The sequence below is a fragment of the Lycium barbarum genome, chromosome 1, assembly GCF_019175385.1.
Source record: "Lycium barbarum isolate Lr01 chromosome 1, ASM1917538v2, whole genome shotgun sequence".
NCBI classification, from domain to species: domain Eukaryota; kingdom Viridiplantae; phylum Streptophyta; class Magnoliopsida; order Solanales; family Solanaceae; genus Lycium; species Lycium barbarum.
Genome location: NC_083337.1, coordinates 170,742,578 through 170,768,148, shown reverse-complemented (window position 1 = coordinate 170,768,148; position 25,571 = coordinate 170,742,578). Strand labels below are relative to the sequence as shown.

At 35.2% G+C, this 25,571-nt stretch overlaps 2 protein-coding genes across 3 annotated transcripts; one reads left to right on the top strand and one right to left on the bottom strand.

Annotated features, from left to right (window-relative positions):
* The first annotated feature begins 4,517 nt into the window (after positions 1 to 4,517).
* On the top strand, positions 4,518 to 7,796 carry LOC132608074 (small ribosomal subunit protein eS24z-like). Of its 2 annotated transcripts, XM_060322149.1 has the most exons (6): positions 4,518 to 4,659; positions 4,736 to 4,810; positions 4,895 to 4,936; positions 5,449 to 5,619; positions 7,406 to 7,492; positions 7,602 to 7,796. In XM_060322149.1, exons 2-6 carry the CDS (start codon positions 4,739 to 4,741, stop codon positions 7,629 to 7,631), a joined length of 402 nt encoding a protein of 133 aa, XP_060178132.1. In that variant the 5' UTR covers positions 4,518 to 4,659; positions 4,736 to 4,738; the 3' UTR covers positions 7,632 to 7,796. The 2 variants fall into 2 exon arrangements, with proteins under 2 accessions (XP_060178132.1, XP_060178139.1); XM_060322156.1 differs by lacking the exon at positions 4,518 to 4,659 and having other exon boundaries at positions 4,666 to 4,810.
* Positions 7,797 to 14,785: 6,989 nt separating this feature from the next.
* LOC132608066 (uncharacterized) lies at positions 14,786 to 16,665 on the bottom strand. Its single transcript, XM_060322141.1, has 4 exons — positions 15,625 to 16,665; positions 15,488 to 15,544; positions 15,260 to 15,367; positions 14,786 to 15,187 (listed from the first exon to the last, which is right to left on the bottom strand). Exons 1-4 carry the CDS (start codon positions 16,024 to 16,026, stop codon positions 15,008 to 15,010), a joined length of 747 nt encoding a protein of 248 aa, XP_060178124.1. The 5' UTR covers positions 16,027 to 16,665; the 3' UTR covers positions 14,786 to 15,007.
* Positions 16,666 to 25,571: the final 8,906 nt, after the last annotated feature.

The window sequence follows — 25,571 nt, the reverse complement described above, 5'->3', positions numbered from 1 at the left end:
AAAAACAATTTGTCTTTCTCTTGATATGCTAAAGTGGACAAGTAAAGTGAACCGAGAGAGTAGTTTGTGGGAGATAGTGCAGATTAACTTAATTAAGTACTCGATGCATGCATCAAATTAGTAAATGTATAATACAGTCTCTCCGCTCCATTTTATTTGTCACGTTTTTTTTTCCACACCCCTTAGCCTCTATTTGGATGGTCGTTACTCGTGGTTTCATAATATAATGTACAGTATGGTATTGTATAGTATAGTATTGTATTATATTAATGAATACAATGTTTGGATGGACTGTATTGTTTGTTGTGGTTTAATAACATTTTTATTGTTTGGTTTGTTGAATGGTACTCCCTAGGGATCAAAAAAAGGAGTCCACTTAGCCATTTGCACACCCCTTAAGAAAATACTAACTCTTAGACAAAAATAGATAATTTGACTAAACTACCCCTAATTAAATAGGCATTGGGATTTGATCATATAACACTTAATAGGGGCGAACATGGATAAACAAGGTTAATTCTTTCTTGATTTGCTATGTGGACTCTTTTTGTGATCCAAGACAAAAAGGCTAAGTAGACTCTTTTTTTGATCCGGAGGAAGTACTGTACAATAACATGTAAGTTTACTAAAATACCCTTAACCCTTAATTACAAACTAGTTTATATATATTAATAAAACTAATATAAAGAATAAAATAGAAACTTTAATAAATAAGTAGGTAGTGGGTGGGTGGGGGTGCATGGTGGAGGGGTAGGTGGTGTGAGATGGGAGTGGGTGGCAGAGGGCGGGGGTTGGTGGGGGTGAATGGGGTATAATGGGGAAATGAAGTACGTAACCACGCAAAAATCACCAAATCCGTGGTTACAAAAATTGAGCTTTTTCATGGTTATATGACCACGAAATTACAATGGGTTTACAACACCGTACAACATAATTAAAAAAATAATGGAAACAAACGTAATTTCATAGAAAACAATACAATAATGAACCATGGGAACAACCATCCAAACTGGGGGTTAAGAAAACATTAACTAAAAGGGCAATTTGACTAAATTATCCTTATTTATTCATTGATCTCAATTAATACTACTTTCTTTTTCACCACATTTATTGAGTAAGAGTAAAGATGGAAATTAATAGTTAAATATATTTTGATTTTCTAAAATGACAATTGTTTTGGACGATCTATTTTTAGTAAGAATGACAAGTAAACTGGATCGGAGTGAGTATGTATTTTACATAGTTTTTATCACCTTTATCTATAATCGATTAATTAACATGCATTATTATTATTTTAATTTATCACATTATGAGATAAATATTGTAATTACCGTGAATAATTTGATTAACAATTTAGAATTTATTTATTAACAACTATTTATTTTTACCAAAAAAAAAAGTCAAAAATCTAACTCTGATTAAAACTAGCAAATACACATGAATGTTCCCCAATATATATATATATGAAACTAGAGTTCTTTAAGCTTTAGGTCGCAAAAGGTGCCTTCATCACCATGAAAAAATAGATAGAGTACTCGACCAACAATAGTTGCAAAAATCTAAAGACATACTCAAGTCGTGATAGAGGCATATGAATAGAACTGGCCCAAATAAAGTCACAGCAAGTTATAAAGATATCATGTTCTTGCACATGTTCCTCAACATCTAATGATTGAAAGACCAAGGGGTCGAACTCAACAAACTAAATGTTTCCACTTCAGTCCTCTTCAACTTCGAGGGATAAGGATATCACCCATCTCTTAACCACCGATATAAGATTTTATAATAGTTCATTTGCTAGCTGATTTAATAATAACGTGCATTTATTTTAGTATTTATCATTGAAAAAATCATCAATCTTCACTTTAAGAATAAACAGTTACTTAAGCTTTAGGATTAAAATATTGAGATTCTTAGGATAAGATAAACATTATAGAACGACAAGCATTAAATTAAACAGCTTGATTGAGGTCTTTATCCATATTTACGATGTGTAATACAACTAATCAATAAGCATATTTACTTCTTAGGATAAATAGCATAATGAACCAAAGCACCGGTTAAGCCAAGTACAGCAGCACCAAAAGCAAATTTTAGAAGTAAAAGCGTGGAACTACATTTAATTCCGAATATCTCCATAATACATGTTCTATACTTGTTGCTAACATGTTGTTCAATCTTTAGTCTAGTCTCCCCGAGTGTTCAAAGACAATTTTTAAGATCTTCTTATGTCTCAACTCTGCTGCATCCTCAGGACCGACTAGAAGTGTCTTCACTAGGTTCACATAGGAGGTAACCTCATACTCGGTGCAAACATGAGCACAATGCTCAAAAGCAATTACGCTTGAAAGACCAACATTGTTATCTTTGTGGATACAGGAGCGACTCAAACGTGCATCTCATGCGTGACACGTGCATCTCGTGTGTCGCACGCGCATCTTGTGCGTCATACTGTATCATTTCCTCCTGAAAATCTTATCTCCTACTAGTGCAAATGAAATGCATGCTGCATCCATTTTTACACACCAAATTATTTAAACACTGTTATTCCTATGTTCAAACTGTATTCTATTTCACCCCATTAAACATATTATTTCTTTTTATATTTACACAAAAACATGAACAAAGATCTAGCACCAAAGTTGAAAAGGGACATGTGTCTCATCGGTAAAGCCTTTCTCATTTGTGATTACAGATTTCCTGTACTTCTGCTTATGTTTAAAACAAAAAATGAGTTACCATCGAAACCATATGAGAGTAAACAACAATATCTTTATAAGCCTTAGTTTTTATTTGATTTCAGAGAAAATAACACTGCATCAGCTACTGTGAAAATTATAGTAATAGCGTCGGCTAGCCACTCTTTAGCCATGTAATTAAAAAATAATCACTACCATGAAATTTCAAAATTTAAAACTAAAACTCTAGATGAATGAAACTCCAAGATATATAGTGCCTACCTTTTTAGACAACTATTTAGTAAATGACCTTTTTTTTTTTCTTATAACTTGTGGACTTTTTAGACCACAATGTAAAGATCCTTTTTTGAAAAACTGTAAATCATACGAGAAAAATGTTAGATCATAGTTTAAAATTTTGTAATTGATTCAAACGTTAGACGACAATCGAATATTTCTTCTGTAAGATTAACAAACAAATGAGCAAACATTAGATCCGAGTCTAATGTTATTTGGAAGATATTTTTTTAAGCGCTATATTTGTATAACTTTTAAAAATGGGACAAAATCTAAACGGTGGCTTAAAATAGGAATTTCTTCTGTAAGATTAACAAACAAATGAGCAAACATTAGATCCAAGTCTAATGTTATTTGGAAGATAATTTTTTAGGGAATACTACATATATATATACATATTAAGGAGAAATATTTACGAAACGTGACGATAGTTTTCCTTATTTACAAAACATAACGATATATTACGAAACATGACGGATTTTCATATATTTTTCATTTTTTTATTTTTTTCCAGAATATATATATATTTTTTAAAAAACATTATAAAAAATTTATTTAAAAAAATAATAATTAAATATATATATATATATATATATATATTTTAAATTTTAATTTTTTATTTTTTTGCTCAAAGGCTTAAAAAAATTACCTCAAATTTTTATATATGAAAAATGTATGAAATGTGTATGTATGAGCGAAATTTTTAATATAATTTTCATACACAAAATTGTGAGCGAAAACTTTAAGCATTGAATATTGTATGAAAGTTGTTACATTGTTGTTGTAGTTGTATTAATTTTCCAGAAACCTAATATGAACATCATATACGAAAAATGTGAATGAAATTCTAAGTCTTGAGAAAGATATACACATTTCATACCATTCTCATGCATAAAATTTTGAGTGTAATGTTTAAGCCTTGATCGAGATATACACACTTCATACATAAAATTTGAGTGAACTTTTTAAGCCTTGAGTAAGATATACACATTTCATACACAAAAATTGGAGCGATTATTTTAAATCTTGAATGTTGTATCAAAGTTGTACACAATGTTGTTGTAGTTGTATTAATTTTATAAAAATCTAACATGAACTTTATACACAAAAATGTGAGCGAAATTATAAGACTTGAGCGAGATACAAATTTCATATTGTTTTCATACACACAATTTTGAGCGGATTTTGAAGCCTTGAATGAGATATACACATTTCATACATTTTTCATACCGTTTTCATACACTAAATTTTGAGCGAACTTTTTAAGCCTTGAGCGAGATATACACATTTCATACAACTTTTATACATAAAATTTTGAGTGAAAAAAATATAAAATATTTTAAAAAAAAACATTTTTTTTTTTAAAGCATGTTTTGTATAGGATTTGTAATGTTATGTAAATATAAAACTATCGTCAAGTTTCATAAATATTTCTCCTTAACATGTGTATATACGTAGTTGAAGCGCTATAATTGTACAACAAAATCTAAACGGTGGCTTAAAAGAGGACATTTGTGTAAATCAGCCGAAACTTTCAATTTTGTTTTGGCCCACTTTCACGATTCACTAACCGGTTATTGAATGGCCCAAAAGTTCACATAGAGCTTCTAAAAACTCAAAAACCCTAGAAACAAAGCCTCCATTTTGGCAAAGTAGAGAGCAAGGAAGTATTTGAGGCACACAAGTATTATTTCTTTACTTTCTATCAATGAATCATAAATTATGTATTAAGTAGATTTTGAGTAGAATTTTGTTAACAGAAAATGGCGGACAAGGCAGTGACAATTAGAACAAGGAAGTTCATGACCAATCGTCTTCTCGCAAGGAAACAATTCGTAAGTAATTAATTGAAGTATCTTAAATCTCATCTTTGTTGACGTGTTTTTATCTGTGTTTTAATGACATGTCAATATTTTCAGATTATCGATGTCTTGCATCCTGGAAGGGCTAACGTTTCTAAGGTTTGACAAACTATTTCATCTGCCTTGTTGGCTTTATTTTTATTGAGTGCCTTGCAATTTCAGATATTTAGTTGTTGTTGAGAGAAATTATTGAGTATTACTGTATTAGAATGAAATGAGTTTAGATCAAAATGGAGATTGAGTAGTCAGATAGAGACCAAGTGAATGTTGTCTTTAGTTGTGCTTGTTAGAGAAAACTGCTTATCTAGTACAAAGTATAGCTTGTTCTGAGCTAGGTCTCTGCGGTAGGTTAACGGCTGATTTCTTTTCATCTGTCCAAGCCTAGGTTATACCCGATAACCTGAGCTTTTGGGGGGTAGGACAAATTGGTGGATATAGTTACTCAGTACCTGTGCTGGTGAGAGATAGAAGGTACTTTGTGGAATTAGTTGAGCTGGCCTTGTTTCCACTATTATCGAAAAAATATAGAGAGAGCGCTAAGCACTTATAGCTCATTTGATTGCTATATGCTTTTGGTTTTTATGTCTTACCTGCTTAATGTGTCATTGCAGGCTGAGTTGAAAGAGAAATTGGCAAGTATGTATGTGGTGAAAGATCCCAATGCAATCTTTGTATTCAAGTTCAGGACCCACTTTGGAGGAGGCAAATCTACTGGTTTTGGCTTGATCTATGATTCTGTAGAAAATGCAAAGAAATACGAGCCAAAATACAGGCTGATCAGGGTAAGAACCATTTATGAGTTTTATGTTTTTTTTTTTTTTTTTAAACTGGTAAGGTTTATTTAAGAGTTTCCTGTTAGCATAAAAGTCATTAACTCAAGAATGTTATGTGGTCCCAAAATCCCTTTGAAGTTTGATATATGGAAAAAATGATCTCATATCACCTGATGGCTTATAATCTTTTCAAATTGTTTTTGTAGTTTCAGTATCTTATCTTGAGATATCTCTATGGATCCTTAGCATGAAAAATGTTGCGATATTGTTTTTCACTTGCACTTTGTGCTGCTTGTTTCTGAAGATTTATTTGTGCTAAGATTTTAGATGAGTGTAAGATGTCCTGCATCTAATTCGTTTCTACTTGTTTGTTTTTTGTGCGCAAAGCATCTTTTTTAGAGGAATTTATAGTATAGGATCATTGCATACTATCTGTCAACTTAAGGATCTTAGGAGCCGTTTGGATATGATTTGAAACCATGAGATGAAACCATGTTTGGACATGCAATTTGAATTTTCTTATAGACATAAAAACCCCCACAAGTTGTGAAAACTATCAAAATATTCTCAATTCTTATACAATCTTACCAAATGAGCAAGTCATAGTTCATAACAAAATTAATACGCTACTAGAAGACCTTTCTAAAAAATACAACATCAATTCATCAAACTTTAGTTCAATAAAAAAGAAAATTTAACATGAATAGTAATGTAACTACTCTTTAATATAATCCTCTCACATGGTAGACATAAATAAAGATTGGTAAATGGTTGGTGGGAGTAATTGTTAAAAATATATACCAACTTGTGGGTCTTTTTTTTACAAAATATAAACTTATGGGTCAAGTTTTATATTTAATTTTTTTTGAAATCATGGTTTGAAACCCCAAGTCATGCCTTTTTGGATGATTTGGGATTTCAAACCATGGTTTGCCATGAGATGAAATGCATGTTTAAATGCTGATTTCATCTCATGATTCCAAATTGCATGTCCAAACGCCTAACTTAATTCCAGATAAAGTTCATGTTGTAATATTGTAATTTGCTTTGTTCATCAAAAAAAAAAAATCTTGTAATTTGCTTCAGTAAAATGTGTCGGAAACAGCCTCCCTACCTTGGGAGGTAGGGGTAAGGTCTGCGTACACTCTACCTTCCCCGGACCCCACCTTGTGGGATTATACTGGGTATGTTCGTTGCTTCAGTAACATGTGCTTACAAATATTTAAACAATAGACCACGTTCCCTTAGTTGCTTGTGCTAGTTTTGTTGGGAATTTTAATTAAAAAAGTACTAGTCGGCATTGCAAAACTTGCTTGTGCATTTTTTCTTCATTTTCAGAAGTTTTGAGTTTCTTACACAACTTCAATAATGTTATCTTCTGCACTTTTGCTATTGAAAAGTAATTGCAAGCTGTGGGGCTGCATTTCTTTGAGTTATGTTGTAGAAAAGGCTGCATTAGTTTGAGCTCTGCTTGTGTTAATGGCTATTTATACCCTAAAGACACGTGGTTTTGTACCTAATCTCTTTTTCTAGTCCTACCTATCAAAAAAAATCTCTCCATCCAGTCCCATCCTTGCTCATTCAGTAGATTCTGGTTTTGTGTTGCATTTTTCACTATTGCTTTAGAAGTGAGTTTATCTCGTTGTGCTGTTTTAGTATTGTAGCCTACGATGCTAATTCAAATACTCATCTTAAGTAAATTAGATGCTTTAGTTTTCATATTCCATTATGTTGAGTGCACCTTCAGCATAGAATCAACGTACTGTATGATTGAATTTGGCTGTAACACTTGCAGAATGGATTAGACACAAAGGTTGAGAAGTCCAGGAAGCAGATGAAGGAGCGGAAAAATAGAGCCAAGAAAGTGCGCGGTGTCAAGAAGGTAATGTTTTTCATTTTGGTCTCTGGAGCTATAACATTGAGATTCTTTTTTCTTTGGATCTTTTTTTTTTTTTTCTTGTACTGATGCTCTGTTTGCTTGCATTTTGCAGACTAAGGCAGGAGATGCCAAGAAGAAATGATCTGCTAGTAACAGTTCCTTTAAGCCAAATGCAGAAAACGTTTTGCTCATTATTTATGTTTTTACTGGACGCTTATGAAGTATCTTTTCAATTTTGGTTGAGTCACGTGACCATTTAGGGAATTAACCTGATTTATCGACTTCATTGTGCTTCTTCTATTTGTTACTTCGCCCTCTCAATATCTTTAATATACATTTCTCTGGATTTGACATATAAATTCTATTAGCGGAAACGTAAAAGAAAGAACACAAGATTTAACGTGGTCCGAATCAAAATGATCCTACATCCATCAGAAAACAATTGTCTTTTTATTATTAACAAAGAAAGGAGAGATTTTTCAATTATACTTAAGAGAATTACTTTTTTAACTCTCTTCTCACTACAAAGGATTTATGAATTTTTGGGATGCTAAACAAAGAAGGACTGTCTCTCATTTTATAGGCATAAAATGACTTGGGCTCCAAGTGTGTACATGAGCTCTTCAATTCTCCCTCACATCTTAACTTTTTTTTTTGCTCTAAGCAATACATCCTTTGGCTCAAAGTAATTGAGCATCCTTTGGCTCTAAGTAATAGAAAATCACCCAACACATGAGTTTTTCTATCACATAACAAAAATCAACTCTTTCAAATTTCGCCTTGGTTAGCGTTCCGAGCTTGCATATGAACAACTATTGCCAAAATTTCTAAGCTTATTGTGCAACCCCGTTGTAAGAAACAAGAAGAACCAAATCATTGTTGAACATACCACCTCCACCTAACAATTGTTCTCTCGAAGTTGCATTAGTTGATGCGTACTCCCGCTAAGTCCTTGCAGTGTGAAAACTTAGCGAGCGGGACTATCTTGGTCAACACGTCTGGAGCGTTATCGTCTGTGATAACCTTCACGATCTTGATAGTTCCCTCTTCAACAACATCTCGAATAAAATGAAATCTGACATCAATGTGTTTAGTGCGCTCATAAAATCTCTGATTTTTAATCGGATGAGGAGCACTCTGACTATCACATCTAAGGGTTGATTCCTGCCGAACTAAACTCAATTCTGCCACCAGACCTTTCAACCAAATAGCTTCTTTCACCGCCTCCGCTGCTGCTATGTATTCTGCTTCTATTGTAGACAAAGCAACAATCGACTGCAGAGTCGATTTCCAACTAATGGCATTGCCAACAAGAGTAAAGATGTATCCAGTTTTGGACCTCCTTCTGTCAAGATCCCCTGCATAGTCAGAATCCACATAATCGAGAATTGAAATACCTCTACCACCTTTTGGGAAGGTCAGACCAACATCAGAAGCTCCCTTGAGATATCTCAATATCCACTTGACAACTTTCCAATGCCTCTTTCCTGGGTTGGACATATATCTGCTTACCACACTTACAGATTGAGCAATATCTGGACGTGTGCATACCATAGCATACATAATGCTACTAACTGCGCCGGCATAAGGCTGAAAGTTTAAAATGAGGAGCTAACGGTCTACTTACAGGCTTGCACATATGCATATTGAATCTCTCGAGAACCTTTTCAATGTACCTCTTCTCATAAAGATGTACAACACCGTCTTCTCTTGGAATCTCCATACCAAGGATTTTCTTTGCAACTCCTAAATCCTTCATGTCAAATTCCTTACTCAACAGTTTCTTCAAAGCATTTATCTCTGTAATGTTGTTAGCAACAATGAGCATATCATCAACATACAACAGTAAATAAATTATTGAGTTACCAGACATCTTTTTGTGATACACACAGCTATCAAATGCACTCCTTGAGAATTCATGTGTAGTCATCAATGCATCAAACCTCTTGTACCACTATCTTGGGGATTGCTTCAAACCATACAAAGATTTCTTTAGTTGGCATACATGATCTTCTTTTCCCTCTGCTAGGAAACCTTCAGGCTGATCCATATAGATTGTCTTTTCTAGATCACCATGTAAGAAAGTAATTTTGACATCAAGCTGTTGAAGCTCCAAGTCAAATTGTGCAACCAATGCTAGTAGCACACGAATTGAGCTATGCTTCACGACTGGAGAGAATATCTCATTGTAGTCAATTCCCTCCTTCTGACTGAAACCTTTTGCAACCAATCTCTTGTTGAATCTAGCATCTTTCACTTCAGGAATTCCCTCTTTCTTTCTGTAGACCCATTTGCATACAACTGCCTTCTTCCCCTTTTGCTTTTTCACTAAGACCCATATCTGATTCTTGTGAAGAGACTCCATTTCTTCAGTCATGGCTAACCGCCATTGTGCAGCATCCTTGCAAGAAGTTGCTTCAACATACGAGGAGGGCTTCAGATCCTTAATCTCTTCTTCTGCAGCTACAAACGCATATGCAATCAGGTTTGCTTGATCTATAAGGCGTTCCGGTCTTCGTATCTGCCTCTGCTCCCTTCCCTTCGCAATTGTGTATGGTTCATTGACAACAAGTTCTTCAAGATCTACATCTTTTAACTCATCTTTAATCTGAGTCTCTTGATCCTTTTCCTTGGTAAGCTCCACCTGCTTGTTGTTCTCGTTTCCTGAAATCTCCACGAAAACTTTACGGGGATCAAGTATAGAGGATTCATCAAAGGTGACATCTCTACTAACTATAAATTTGAGTAAAGACAAACACCAAAGTTTGAACCCTTTTACTCCATCCACATACCCTCTTGGTTCAAGCTTTCCTTCATTAACATGATAATAAGCTGGACACCCAAATACTTGTAAGTATGAATAGTTAGAGGGTTCACCTGACCATACCTCATTTGGAGTCTTAAAGTCAATCGCCGATGCTGGAGGTCGATTGACAATATGAGCAGCAATGTGAACTGCTTCAGCCCAAAATACTTTGGACATTTTGGTTTGTAGGAGCATACAACGAGCCTTTTCAAGAAGAGTTCTGTTCATCCTCTCGGCAACTCCATTCTGCTGTGGGGTGTGCCTGACAGTCCTGTGTCTTGAGATTCCATGAACCTTGCAGAAATCATTAAACTCTTCACTGCAAAACTCCAAGCCATTGTCTGTGCAAAGATATTTAATTTTTCGCTCCATTTGATTCTCAACCAAAACCTTCCACTCTCTAAATGCTTCAAGAGGTCAAAAGTTGATTCATAACCATGCACGTTTTTCCTCTTAACTCACAGTACTCCCTAAAAGTTAAAAGTCCTAGAAGATACGTTCTCTGGTTTAGCGTGTTATCCAAGAATTTTGTTTACATCTTAAAGACAACAAAATTACAAAGATCTATCCAAACTGAACGAATCGAATAAACTGAAACCGAAAGGAGAAAATATCGAACTATACCGAATTTAAGTTGCTAGGTACGGTATTAGTATAGCATTTTAAGAATCCGAATACTGAATTGAAATATCTAAAATTTTTACCATACTGACTGACAAACACCCCAACTTTGTGCACCATTATTTGAAGCGCAAACTTCTCTAAAGAGCAAGAAAGCGATGGCTTTTAATAACGCTGGTTTTCCCATTAGAGATTTTGCTCAATTTTAGATTTTTACTTACCCTTTTGATTTTTCGTTAGAGTGAAGTTGTTTGCTGAATAATATATATTACACTTGATTTATGTTAGATGGATTCCTTTGTTTTCTTGCTCTTTTTAGTTAACAGAAAAATTTGGTTGATGCTATTGCAGCCTAAGAAGAAGAGGAAACGATCGTTGCTACGAGAACATATGGAGGAGAAGGAGGGGAATTAATGCAAATAATAGTAATGAGTCTTATAAGCTACCTGATGATGTTGTAAGCTCTATTTTTATAAAATGTTCGGTGAATACATTATCCATGTTAAAGTGCGCATCAAAGTCATGGAATGACTATAGTAGCAGTCCTTTCTTTATTCATTCTCACATGGAACATTCAACGGAAAACGCTCAAGTTCTTTTCTTGAAACCCAGTTCTCCGAAATTGCCGCGGTTAAGAAGGCATAGGCTACAATTTGTTTCAGTAGACATGGAAGGTAAGGGAGAAAGCAATGAGTTATACACAGTCACTGTACCTGAATTCATTATCCCCCGTACCGGTATGATTGTGTCCTCGGGTTTAGTTTGTCTTCATCAGGTCATGATCGCATTTATTTGTGCAATCCTGTCATGCAACAATTGTGTAAATTGCCCAAATGTACACCTACTGATTTACCTGTATTTAGCAATTTCGGGTTTAGATATCATCATTCAACAAAGGAATACAAAGTGGTGCAGTTTTTCTATACCTATCCAGCAGGGAATAATCGTTATTTTACTAAACCCTAAGCTTTTTAAGCTAAGATGCGAGGTGTTTACGTTTACTAGCCTAAAAAATGGGCCGGTTTGTGACAGATGGAAAGAAATTGCTGAGACTCCTCCCTGTCACCCGGGCAGTCGGGGGGTGCTAGTGAACGAATGTTTGTATTGGCTGGGTAAACCGAATCCGCATTTTTCAGTCCTTGCTGATCGAATTTTATCATTCGAGTTTGAAAATGAAAAGTTTCTAACTATATCTTACCCGTCGTCCTTAGGGACTCTTGGCCACCTGAGTGTGATGGATTTGAAAGGGAAGCTTTGCGTGCCAAACTTGGATCACTTTACTCGAGGTCGATTCTAGACCTGTGGATACTTTAAGGATAAAATAAATTCCATTTGGGTGAAGAAGTATAGCATAAATTTGGTCAATTATGTGCCCAAAGTTTATTTTGCCTATCTTCAGGACATGGAATGAAGAAATAATGTTTATGTATTCGGGTATGGTGGTCTTCTATGACATAAAAAGACAACACGTTAGAGCATCCAGAATTCCCCAAAACACCAGTATTTTTGTATTCGGTTCTGGAATTTACCGGAAAAGCTTGTTTTCATTAGGAAGCACATAGGGCCTTCCCATTTTTATCCCTTTTATTTATGTTACAGGATAAACTATTCTTAATTCCTCATGTTAGGAGATATTGCTACCATATCTTATTGCATATGAAGCATCATTGGTGAACGATTAATGTTATTTTTTATGATGAAATGATTTATGACTTTTCAGCAGCAGTTATTTGCAATTAATTAGGAAGTATTGGTGAATTGAATTCCATAGTTAAAACTCCTTTTCTCATTATCATACCTTCTTTGCAACCGATTCTCATGTTAGGTAATATTACATGTTCTCTATAACAACATTTCGCTATAGCATCCAAAAAGTATTTAGATAAACAATGTTATTATAGTGAGGTTTGACTATATTAGAGAAAAGACATGTTTTAGCCCCTGAACTTGGCACGAAAACTCAGTTTGAAAACTAAACTTAACTTTTATTTATTTACCCCCCTTAACAACTTACGTTTTAATTATTTTCCCCCTCTAGTGGCCCATACCAGGGCGCGTGTTTGACAGTGCCTGACCCATGCGTTAATTAATTTTTGTGAACGTTTTTTTTTTTTAATAAAATCGATGGGGTAACGGATATAATACCGTTCCCCCTTTTTAATCCCACCCGACCCACCACCCTTTAGAACCCTAGTTCATCTTCATCTTCATCTTCATCACACCTTCAATCAGCCCCATTTTTTTTCCTCCACTCATGAAATTCCTCTTGCTCACACCATTGCTCCTTCATATATGTATTCTTCCTCCACGAAATTTCTCCACCAAATTTCTCCTCCAAATTTCTGTCCATACTCTGTGGTAATTTGAAAATATTGTGGGTTCATAAATGTCTCAAGGTAGCTGTTCATCTCACGTAAAATGTAATTGTGGCACCATTGCAAAACACCTCACTTCATCAACTCATACTAATCCCGGACGGAAATTCTACAAATGTCCGAGGCCTAAGGGCAATTCTTGTGGATTTTGGGAATGGGAAGATGAATTGTTCCCTGAGATTCAGTGGAATAATGTTCAAAATTTGACGTCGTCGTTAGATGCGGTCAAGATCGAAAGGGACAAATTGCAAGAAGAATTAATTGCCATTGAGGCTAGACATCTAATTGAAGTGAACAAAATGAGGGAGGAATTAATTGGCTTGAAGAGTAAACAACAATTTGACTTGAAAAAAGTTCTAAACTTGGAGGAGAAACTTGCAAATACAAGGATGTTGCTTTTGATTTCGTGGGGAATATTTATTGGCTTTTTGGCAGCTTCCTTAATCAACTGAATTTATGTTGTTGTATGTTGTAATCGCGTAGTAGGTAATGTAAGAACTTCATGCTCTTGTTGTAATGTAAATGTCATGGAAGAACTTTATGCTCTTGTTGAAGAATTTTGTTGTTATGGAAAATATCACCTTGAAAATGATAGCAAAAGTCGAGAAATTTTATAAATTACTTTAAATAGAGAATCTGGAGACCTAATCTATCATTACGATCTCCGGATCCTCCTTTACATGAACAAAAAACACTATGCGATTCTCATCTAAACATGCCTTAAAACACAACACATCTCCTATCACCTAATCCGGCAGCATCAATGAAGGCTTTCCAGCCTTGAGCGAGGCGCTTGTATACGTCAACCTTGTATTTCATATTATGCTCATGATCGTCGTAATGAACAACAACGTCCTTGTCGGTGTTTGGAAGAAATTCCAATATGTCAGTTGGAAGGATCTGCAAAAAAAACATATTATTACCAAAAGAGGTAAAAGAACAATTGAAAATATATAGTACGACAACACTTACGAAATCGTCTTTTTCGACATACGATTTCGTCAATTCTTTGTCAAAACATGCGGCCATTTCCATGTCATCCATCTTAGATGAAGGCTGCCTCTTTAATATCACTATATTTGTTATGAGTTATTTGAGTTGAGTGAAAGTGAGATGGAAAGAATGCCTATTTATAATTGAGTTGAGTTATAGTGTTAGTGTGATCAAGTAGTTAATGATGTCTCGGATTCATTGGTTTTGACCATCACTCCCAAGTACCAACTACCATCACTTACTAACTCAAATTCAATGTGTTTGACTGCTCAAATCTGTACAATATTTACTTGCATCCATTCAATGTGTTTGACTGCTCAAATCTGTATACTGCCCAACGTACACTGCTCAGAAAAGTTTACTGCATTTAGTGTTATACACAACATTGCAGTCACAGCTGGGCAGCTTCTCTATGCATTTAATGTCATATACAACATTGCAAGACTGAACTGTCAAAAAACCAAGAAATATACAGAAAAATTGCAATCACAGCTGCTTAATATTGCAAGAATAGAATGTCAATACAGGGCAAAATTGCAGTCACAGCTGCTTAATATTGCAAGAATAGAATGTCAACACAGGGCAAAATTGCAGTCACAACTGCTTAATATGTTTCACAAAAACAACATTAAAACCTGCACATACAGGACTAAACTAATTCAACTTCATTTTCCATTTCATTTCTGGGCAGTTGATGAACTTGTTTGACTTAAAGAGTTCAACTCAGCAACTTTGGCTCTTGTTTTCACTCTTTTGTCCACTCATTTGTTGAAGAGCTTGTTGTGTTATAGCTGGACTCCTTTTCCATTTTAGTCCTCCTGGTCTTGGTTTGTGATGTCCAAGACTACCAGTGACTACTGTTGAATTCATAGGCATGGTTGCAAACTGATTTGCCATTCCAGGCTGCATTAATAAAATAGATCTACATTAGGCTAGATTGTTTGCAGTAAATGGTTAATGAGGTTGCAAACTTACATTGACAATTTTGAAACCACTTTGGGTCTGAAGCACTCCCATTCCCACAACTCTTGGCCTCTTAAAGGGTGCCCCTCTTCGAGTAATTGATGCACTTGCTTCAGAAGCCTAAGTCACATTTAAGGTGTCAAACACTTAGAATTGTAAAATGCAGATTGAAATATAAGACTGAAATAATGCAGAGTGTAATAAGATTGAAATATAAGACTGTAACAAACTAAGTAATACCTGTGATGTAGACGACTGTCCTGTACCCCTTCCAGATTGAAATGTAGCAGTCATGGCCTAATTCATATTTAAGTAGTTAGACTAAATATAAGACTGTAATATTTAATCAAGTAGTAAATAACAAGGAAAGTTTTTACCTGTTTGGCAGAACCTTTTGGTCTTCCCCTTCCTCTACTTGGTTGGGAATTACTTGGTACTGTAGAAAAACAAACACTTGACCTTGTTGAACTAGTACTTGTCCCTCTCCCCCTTGCCCTTCCTCTGCCTCTGACAGATTGTGGATTCATAGGACAACCCTTCTTATTGTGACCCTTTGCATGGCACAAGCTGCAGGTCATCTCAACACCTCTTTTTGACAGCTTCCCTGTCTTGTTTTCTATCTGCTCCTTTCTTCTACACTTCCTTGGCCTACATGGCAGCTTTTTAATCTCAGGTGGGAGGATTGGTTCACTTTGGCCACATTGCCATATTAGTAACAGGTTGAATGAATGTGTTGTATGTTTTGAGGTAAGTGTCCTTAGTGTACCAATGAGCAACATAGTGAATAGGTTCCAATTTTCTGAAATTAAGTGCAGCTATGGCATGACAGTAGGGAATACCTTTCAGCATTCAAGATCTACAAGTGCAGGTATTGTTGTTCAGATTTACTATGAATTTATTACCCCAGCTATCCTTGACCTCAAAGCCATATTCACCATTCCATTCAAGAGTACACTTCATTGACTTTGATGTGTTCTCTTGCAATACCTTCAAAGCCATTGGGCTGATGTTTGTTATCCAAGTCTCAGAAAACTCTCTTAGTTGTCCTACCCTTCTCATCATTTTGACTCTAATTTCCTCAAGCATTGTGATAATGGTCTTGTGCCTTGGCCCCAAAATCCAGGAATTAAAACTCTCGGCCATGTTGTTGTCAACACTATCACAACAGCTGAGGTATTTAAAGTAGACCTTGGACCACCTATCTATGTTGTAATACAACAAATCTCCATTTATTCCATCACCTAACTTCTCCATATGATCCAAATTTTTTTGCAACTCCTGCTCATATGTGGACTTAGCACATCTCCAAAAGCAGTTTCTAATCTCTATGCCTTTCCATTTTTTGGAAAAATTGGCAAGCACATGTCTTGCACACATTCTTTGTTCTGCATTTGGCAGCAGATCCTTAATGGCTATATCCAGACCCTACAATAACATGTAAAAAAATTAGGTGACAGTAGAGCAGCATAAGTTAAAAAGAATGAAAAAAATTCAGAAATCAATAACCAAGAATACATTACCTTTTGCATATCTGAAAGAGTTGTCAAACCAGTCCCATCTCCAAGCTCAAGATCATGCCTTAGAATGTTGACAAACCATCTCCAAGTAAAAGCATTCTCAACTTCAACCACTGCCCAAGCCAGTGGTAGCATCTGGTTGTTCCCATCTTTACAAACAACCACAAGCATTTTCCCTTTACTAACACCTTTTAAAAAACACCCATCCAACCCAATTGTCCTCCCACAACCAGCCTTGAATGCCTTCTTCATGGCATCAAAACATATATAAAAGGACTGAAACCTTTTGACTCCACCTTCAAAAGTTTCTTCACTCAGCCTAACCACACATGTGCTACCTGGATTAGTCCTTAAAAGCTCATCCCTATAATCCAAAATTCTTTTGAACTCCCCTACATTGTCACCCATGATTTGTTGCAAAACAATGCTTCTGGCTTTCCTTGCCACAGTCCTACCAATATACACCTCTAATTCCTTTCTTACCAAATTTTGAAGCTCAAAAATTCTAATGCCACGTTCAGAAATAATTCTGTCCCTGTACCTTTCTGAAATATACAAAGAATTCACCAACTTGTTCTTTGTTGTGCCATTGCACTTGTGAACAGGATTATAATTCTTCACAACAAAATCATTTGTTCTAGAATCAAAACTGGCAAACAATAACCATGGACAGCCAGCAGTACACTTTACCCTCACCCTAATTGGTTCATTGACATATTTATCCAACTCTACATGTTCTTGAACTGCTTACCTAGTAAGTGCTTTCCTAAACTGTTTAGCACTTTCAAATGCAAGACCAGTCTCCCAAACTATTTTTTTACACTTAGGATAAAAAATAACCCTATTTCTAATTCTTTCTGGTCTCCTTGACGTTTTGGTAGGCTTTTCAACCACATCTTCGTCATCAGCTTCATCATCAGTCTTTATTTCAAAGCTAACAGGTTCATCTGAGTCATAAAATGGCTCATCCCCACCCAATTTTCCTTCAAATGTACTCTTACTCCTAGTTAAATATTCATCATGTCTCATATCTACACCCTTTGGCCCTAAATCTATCCCTTCAGATCTCTTAGCCTTTTCTTTCTTCTTTTTTGATTTTAGAGCCACCCTATCTTTCCTTACCCCCTGTTTGGATGGTGGTTTCCCATGGTTCATTAATGTATGGTTTTGTATGAAACCATGTTTGTTTTCATTGTTCTTAAAATTATGTGGTATGGTGTTGTAAATCCATGATTCATCCCATGGTTTTATAACCATGAAAAGTTCTAATTTTTGTAACCACGGATTTGATGATTTTTCTGTGGTTACATATTTCATTTCCCCTTTATACCCCACCCACCACCATCCACCCCACCCCACCCCCACCCTACCACTCACCCTGTCATACCCCATTTTAACCGGGTTGATTTAGGAGTACGACGTATTGGTGATTCCTATTTGTTTTGTTTGAAGGAGTCGCCACCTAATTAATTTAACGGTGAATTAGGACACCTAGAGGTTAACTAAGGCAGAGTTAAAATCTAAACCTCAATCAATAGTCTGCTTAACCAATTGTGATTCTAGATAAGGGCTCTATATTATCCTAAAGAGAAGGGGTTAGGCATCCTTTAGAATCCGTTAACTTACGGTTATCCGACCAAACTTAGGTTAATTAATTAATGCTAAATAAGATGTTAAACCTTAGGAAAAAAAATAAAAAAAAAACTAAGAAACATTGCTAAGATTTTTTAAGAAAAATATAAGAATGTTGCTTAAGGTGAGATATAATAATTTGTATGAAGAAGATTTCAAATGCCATTTAAAACAAAATTGATAGAAATTGATAAAACTTTAAAATGCTATTTAGAATGAGATTTGTAGAAAACGTGGTGATTTGCATAAAAGGAAATTTCAAATGCCATTTAAAACTTATGAATGTTGATATGATTTTGAATACTAATGCTATTTAAACTAACTTGTATAAATACACAGTAGTCCACTTAAGATAAGCTTATAAATGTTATTAAGCTTTAAATAATAACGTCATCTAAAAAAGAACGAAACTTGCAAAATATAATGATTTGCATATGAATAGAAACTTTTAGATAAGACTTAACCAATTTAACCTTAGAATAGAATTATATTGTATAAATGTAATGGTGTAAAACATCTAAACTTATTTTGAATTGGATGTAAAGTAGATGAGTTTTCTTTCTCTTATACTAACTTTATTAAATACATTTAATTTAAAACATGTATGATTAGAAGAATCTTGGAACAAGGTTTACAAAATATACTTAAGTTGCTATTTAATGATGTTTTGAAATTTTAAGATGGTAAGAATAAAATATGATTCCTTTTACTTAAAATATATAGTCATGGCATTTTGCAAATCAGTTATTCCAAGTGAATATTAGACCTTACGAGTAATTTTAACATGAGAAGAAGAGAATAACTAATGGAATTAACTATTAGTCTTCCTAACTACCCATCACTAAAGCTAAACCGACTAATTCGTCTAAAGTTCATCTAAATTAAGGAAATAAAACAAAATAAAGAGTTAGTCATGCAATACAAATTAAATGCACAAAAATAAAATAGACGAGGCAAATAAGTTAAATGGGTTGCTGGACCAAGCTGCTGTTGGGCCTTGTCCCAGCATTTATGTTTTCCGTTTTTGCTGTGGACATGGATGGACCGAGAGAAAATCTCGTTGGGCTTTTATCCCAACACCGCGTGCGGAGGGAGACGAGTCCTTTGGACTCATATGCGAGGTTCATGCGAAAAAGAATGAAAGAAAGATTAGTATACGATCAATAAATTAAACATAAAATATAAATTCAAACAACTCCGTAGATTGTATATATATTACGTATACTTAAGTATAATCCATGCCTACACAGATTAGCCACCACACACATATAAACAGGCAATACTCAGACATAGACAGAATCAAATAACGTAGCACTCATTGTTCTTAGACGTGTATAGAATTTGGGACATATGCAAAGGCTGGCATACCTATAATATTCAGAGTATACTTGATATACCTGAAAGGTATACATTAATGTGCAACCCTGGTATACACTCAGTGTATACTAAGGCTCATGTAATATGTATACTTCGAGGTATATCACACCACAAACAAAACTGGATGAGGAATAGAAGGAAACAAGTCAACGTGGGCAGATTTCAAAGAGAGAGCACAAAGTGTATAAGATCACAACAAACACAAAGGGAACATGTCTTGGATTCATTTCAGAGTATTTCAGATAAGCCTTAACCCAAATTGAAACAAATGTTCAATATACACTACAAAGATTTAGTAAGCAAAAGTGAATCATTTTAACTATGACTAAAAAAACATGACAGATCAATTTTTCAAGACAGAGTTTCAAACATACAAAGTGGGAACCAAATAGCCTTCTGTTAATAAAACCTCTACATCAATTAATTTTGAATAAAGCAAGGCTAGAGAACTAGTTCATGGAAGGCATAAAATCCTACAACAAACATAGAGGTGTAGCCAGTTATATTGAGATGCCAATAGTTATCAACTTATGCAGGAATTTCCATATTCGTTCAAGCTAACTAAACCAGGGACAACATTAACCTTTAAATGCCCTCAAACAAATGATGTTTCATGCTTATATCCAAATGAAAGTTAAAACAGCTACTTGACACAGACATTTTAATATTGATCCATACTAGAATTAGTTTTGAAGGCCTGAACAAAGGATCAAACATGATTAAAGTCATCTATAGTCACATCCTTAATGGCAAAAGGGAAAAAAAAAAAGTTACAGAATGCAGACAGATTCAAACCAACAGAAGCAAAACAATTATCCAAACCTATATGTAGACTAGTATTAAATATCAACAAATCAGGACATTTGTTTTTGACGTTCATGATTTATTTACATTTTTACATGCTGATTTTACATGATAAAACAAACCCTTAAGGGGTGCCACAAACAGATATTAAACAAGAAGCACTGCTATTTATGTATTCGGCAAGGTGAACGATCTTTTCTTTAAATGTTAATAGATTGCCACAACTATTTCATGCTTGTTTATAGCAAATAAAGTGTAGGCAGATTCAAACAAGCAAACTTCTACAACTGCTAAGAACAAGCAAACAACTACATTTTAATTCTGTAAACTGAGAATGAAACGAGGGGAAGTTTTCATACATGTCCAGATTCCAACTCAAAATATGCTCAACAAGAATTACCCCATCACCTCAAACATGATACATTATAAATTTCTGTGGAAAAGAAGCAGGACTTTTGTTTACTTGAACGTACCAAAAGACAACAACAAACAAATACTAAATCTGCATATAAGCACATATCATATTCTCACAAATCAGTAGATTCTTCCTTTTAAATTCATAGCTTCTATCGGTCATCCTTCATACTAATTTACATTAGAAATAGGAACATCGTACACTAAAGAAAATGACTAAAACAGAGGATTAGCCAAGCGACGAGGTTAAACACATATTTGATGAAATTAGTCGTTTTACACTAGTTTATAACAAACAAAGAGAGAACACATTCCAGCCGACTAAACCAAATAAACGACGAGAAATACTTGAACGACTACCTTTCTACTTTTACAAAATTAAAGACGAAGTGAAGACGAGTGTGATTACCTTCTTCGGGTGCAGCGAAGTGAAGCTTTGAGTTTCCGATCTTACCCTCGAATACTCGCTAAATCCAAATTTGCAATATTCAAATTCAAAACACGACCAACGCAAACGAAAACAAAACGACTGGATTTCGACTCGATATTCAGAAATAAGACCGACGAACTAATATTGCTTAGGTGATTTTGCTACTGGAAAAACTTGTTATTTTTTAGAGAATTTCGGGGTTTTAGATCTGTTCTTGTAAGGGGATTTTTGGGTTTTCAATCCCTCCTTTTTTATTTCCGACCACAAGTATTTATAGGGCTTTTGTGTTGAAGATGGAGAGAGAGGAGCGGGGGGGACATGACGAATGGGGTGGCAGTGAGCAACGTGGGGGACAAGGGTAAGTGGAGAGGAGCGGAGGCGGCAGAGGGAATGGGGCGACAAACGGAGGTGGGGATGGCAGATGAGTGGGGGTAACGTGGGAGGGGAGCGGAGAGTGAAATGAAGGGAAACCCTTTTATTTTGAACGAAAATGGGCTGGACCCGGTCCATTTGTGGACTGGGTCGATTTTTGGACCGGGTATTAAAAGAATGGGCTAGCGAATTAAAACACGGACTGGTCTAAAAAATTGGGATGAAAAAATGGGCTGGTCAAGAAATATTTATGAGTTGATTGGGCTTTGATTTAGGATCCGATAAATCAAAAATACGGACTGAGTGCACGAAATAGTTTGGCTTCTAAATTTAAATAAAAGACCTGTTTAAATAACATGTGTTAAAACATTGCTCAATATGAAATATGCAATCATTAATGCTCAGATAAAAAATGGCGTGGTAATAGCCGTGCAATAATATAAAATAAATACTATTATTTAATTATGCAAAGATAAATGCGATGCGTGTGCGTAAGCTGGTAAAATGTCGAAAATGATAATGATAATGATAATAATAATAATAATAATAATAATAATAATAATAATAATAATAATAATAATAATAATAATATAAAAAAAATAGTGAAACGCCGGTATTGATAAGAGACTAATAATTATAGTAAAAATATAACATATATATTTTTTAATTTTTCAAAATATTAGAAGGATAAATAGGTATTTCGGGGGAGAGGCGGGACAAAATTAGGTGTCAACACACCCCACCCTACCACCCACCCCCACCCTTATCCCACAACCACCCATGTCACCCCACCCAACCCCGCCCTACCACCCACTATCCCCATCCTCATCCCACTACCCCTCACCACCACTACCCCCACCCTCATCCCACTTACCCTTCCACCACCCCCACTCACTATCTACTTATTTATTAAAGTTTCTATTTTATTATTTACCTGAGTTTTATTAATATATATAAACTAATTTTTAATTAAGAGTTAAGGGTATTTTAGTAAACTTACAAGTTATTATACAGTACCATACAGTCAAACCAAATAATACAAATGTTATTAAACCACAACAAACGATACAGTCTATCCAAACATTGTGTTCATTGATACAGTACAATACAATACAACACCATACAGTACCATACCATACTGTACATTAATCAACCAAGGGAAACAACCATCCAAACAGAGGGTAAGATTCCTATCCTCCTCATGGACATCACTATCAAATTTTTCTTCTTCACCTTCCTCTACCACTACATTGTCAGACTCCTCAGATTCACTCTCACTTTCTAAGTCAAAATCATTATCATCATCAGCTGCAGTAGCAGCCTCAGTCCCACCCAAGGGTTCATCAAGACCAGCAGCCTCTTCAAACCCTAAGCCTTCACTACCCCCAAATGTTTGACTACCCTCACCTGCCCCAACCTTTTCATTTATATATTCACATGTGGGGTTATCAAAAGCAGTAAAAGATTCCCCACCCACAGGGGTAATAGGTGGAAGAGCGGGGGGGACCACAATAGGTTCCTCAACAAGATGAGTCACAAAAATTACAACAATATCTCCGTTTTTTAATTGAGGTGCAATACCAATAATGTCCCTATCACTTTTAACTTCTACTACAAATCAACATTTAGATGGTCTAATATATACACAACAAGATGAAACATTATAACCGATTTCTTTAACATAGTAAACAAGCTCAAAATAAGAGAATTTATCAAGATCAACATCAAAATAATCTATCACACTACCTCCAACATACTTAATACGAGGGGTTTTTTCTAAATTACCTCCGTGGTTAAATCTCAAAGTCACAAACACATCACCCATTTTCGTCACAAAACCTAAAATTTAAAACAAATGAAAAATTACAAGATTCAGTTACCATTTACACCCAAAAAAAAAAAAAACGAAGTTAAAGATAAAATTTTTGCAACTCAAAAACTGTAAAATCGAAATCTATCGAAATCTAGACAAACCCTAACGAGAACAACAAGAATCGTGTACCTTTGTGGCTAACTAATCTTCAATATCACTCAGAAACGACAAGATTTACGTATATTTTGGATTTTTAACTTTGCAATGATCGGTTTGTGTCGAGTGAAGATTTGGTTGAGGAGTGAAAAGTGGAAAAAGTGTCGATTGGGAACCGACGATGGGTATTTTGTTTGGGATGGGTCGGGTTAATTGGGGCTGGGTCGGGTTTTTATGTGGGGACGGGTAAAAATAAGTTGGGGAATTAAATAATGACGTGGACCAATTAGTTCGCGCGTGTCTAACACTACCCAGCCCTCAACTGGTATGGGCCACTAGAGGGGGAAAATAATTAAAACGTAAGTTATTAAGGGGGGTAAATAAATAGAAGTTAAGTTTAGTTTCCAAACTAAGTTTTCGTGTCAAGTTCAAGGGCTAAAACATGTCTTTTCTCCTATATTATTATGACAAAAAAATCACCAGGTATTTTGAAGTAACACGCTGATATCTGCAGCCTAGTAAGGGTTTAAGACGGCAAGCAAGAGAGTGAATTGGTAAAATATGCTGCTGGTGCCCCATCGTCAAAGGATCATGATCATGTAAAAGTTACTCCGTTCTTTCCCAAAGGATGCTATTGAGACTAAACACGAGTCAAGCTACATCTCAAATGTCATGATATCAAATGAGGAACCATAATTCACAACAAAGGAGAAGATCGACTTCAAAGAACAAAATATTTTGGAAAAGATGGAAACCAAGGGCCACAGGGCGGAATATTACTGCAGAAAAGCAACATGAAAAGCACAACTAGCGTGAGCAGCTCCTAAATAAAAACAAACCTACAAATTCAGCATGATTCAACCATTGGGATGGCGATCTCACTTTGGACGCCATCACATTGACAATTCAAGCAAGAGAGATTGTGTATAGTAACAGAGTGAAAATGTCAAAAAATAAATAAAATGGAGGACCAAAATTAAGGGATGATTTGCTCCAATGCAGCTAACATACTTACGCTCCCTGAAGTCCATTCTATAAATTTCTTAAGCGCTAGAATTTTCAATAGCCAAAGCGTTTCCATTTCTCAGCAAGCAACAATACTCGAGATACTAGAATAACCAACATTATGTTCTGTAAGATACTGGAGAAAATCAGAGGGTGCGAGATCAATACTTGATTAGAAAACTGGAGCTGTCTAAACAGAGTACACAGGCATCAACATGAGGAAGTAAAGGAACTGGAAAAATCAACTTTACAGAGGTGCCACCACATTGCGATCATACAAAGTCTACAAAGAAATTTTAAAAAGATTATTGTGGAGTGAGGACAACTAGAATTAAGCTTAAACCACGAGAAAGGGAAGAAGTAGGTAGAGAGGACATCCACACATACAGATAAAAGATATCTTGATTTCCCTGAGACCGTAGCAACGGACAATCACCGAAAAATAAATAGTATAAAAGAGTAAAGTTCACTCTTTGGCATCCATAAACCTTATGAACAATCAAATAGGCAACTAAAGGTATGCCATCTTGTGATTATGACAAATTCCTAAGACTCAAATACCAAACCTGTAAGACAACTTTGACTATGCAATGCCGCTTAAATTAACAAAAAGCTTGTTCTTTTCCTTTCTGGGGTGGCTTATTGTTACAGGATTAATCAGACACTTAATTGTTAACTCAGTAGTAGTTTAGTATACGTATTGAAAAGCAAAGGTTATACTAACATTTGAACATTAAACGAAAACCCCCAAAAACTCAATGATCATAGATCTAAAGAGAAGTAGAGGCGAAACTAGAATTTGAA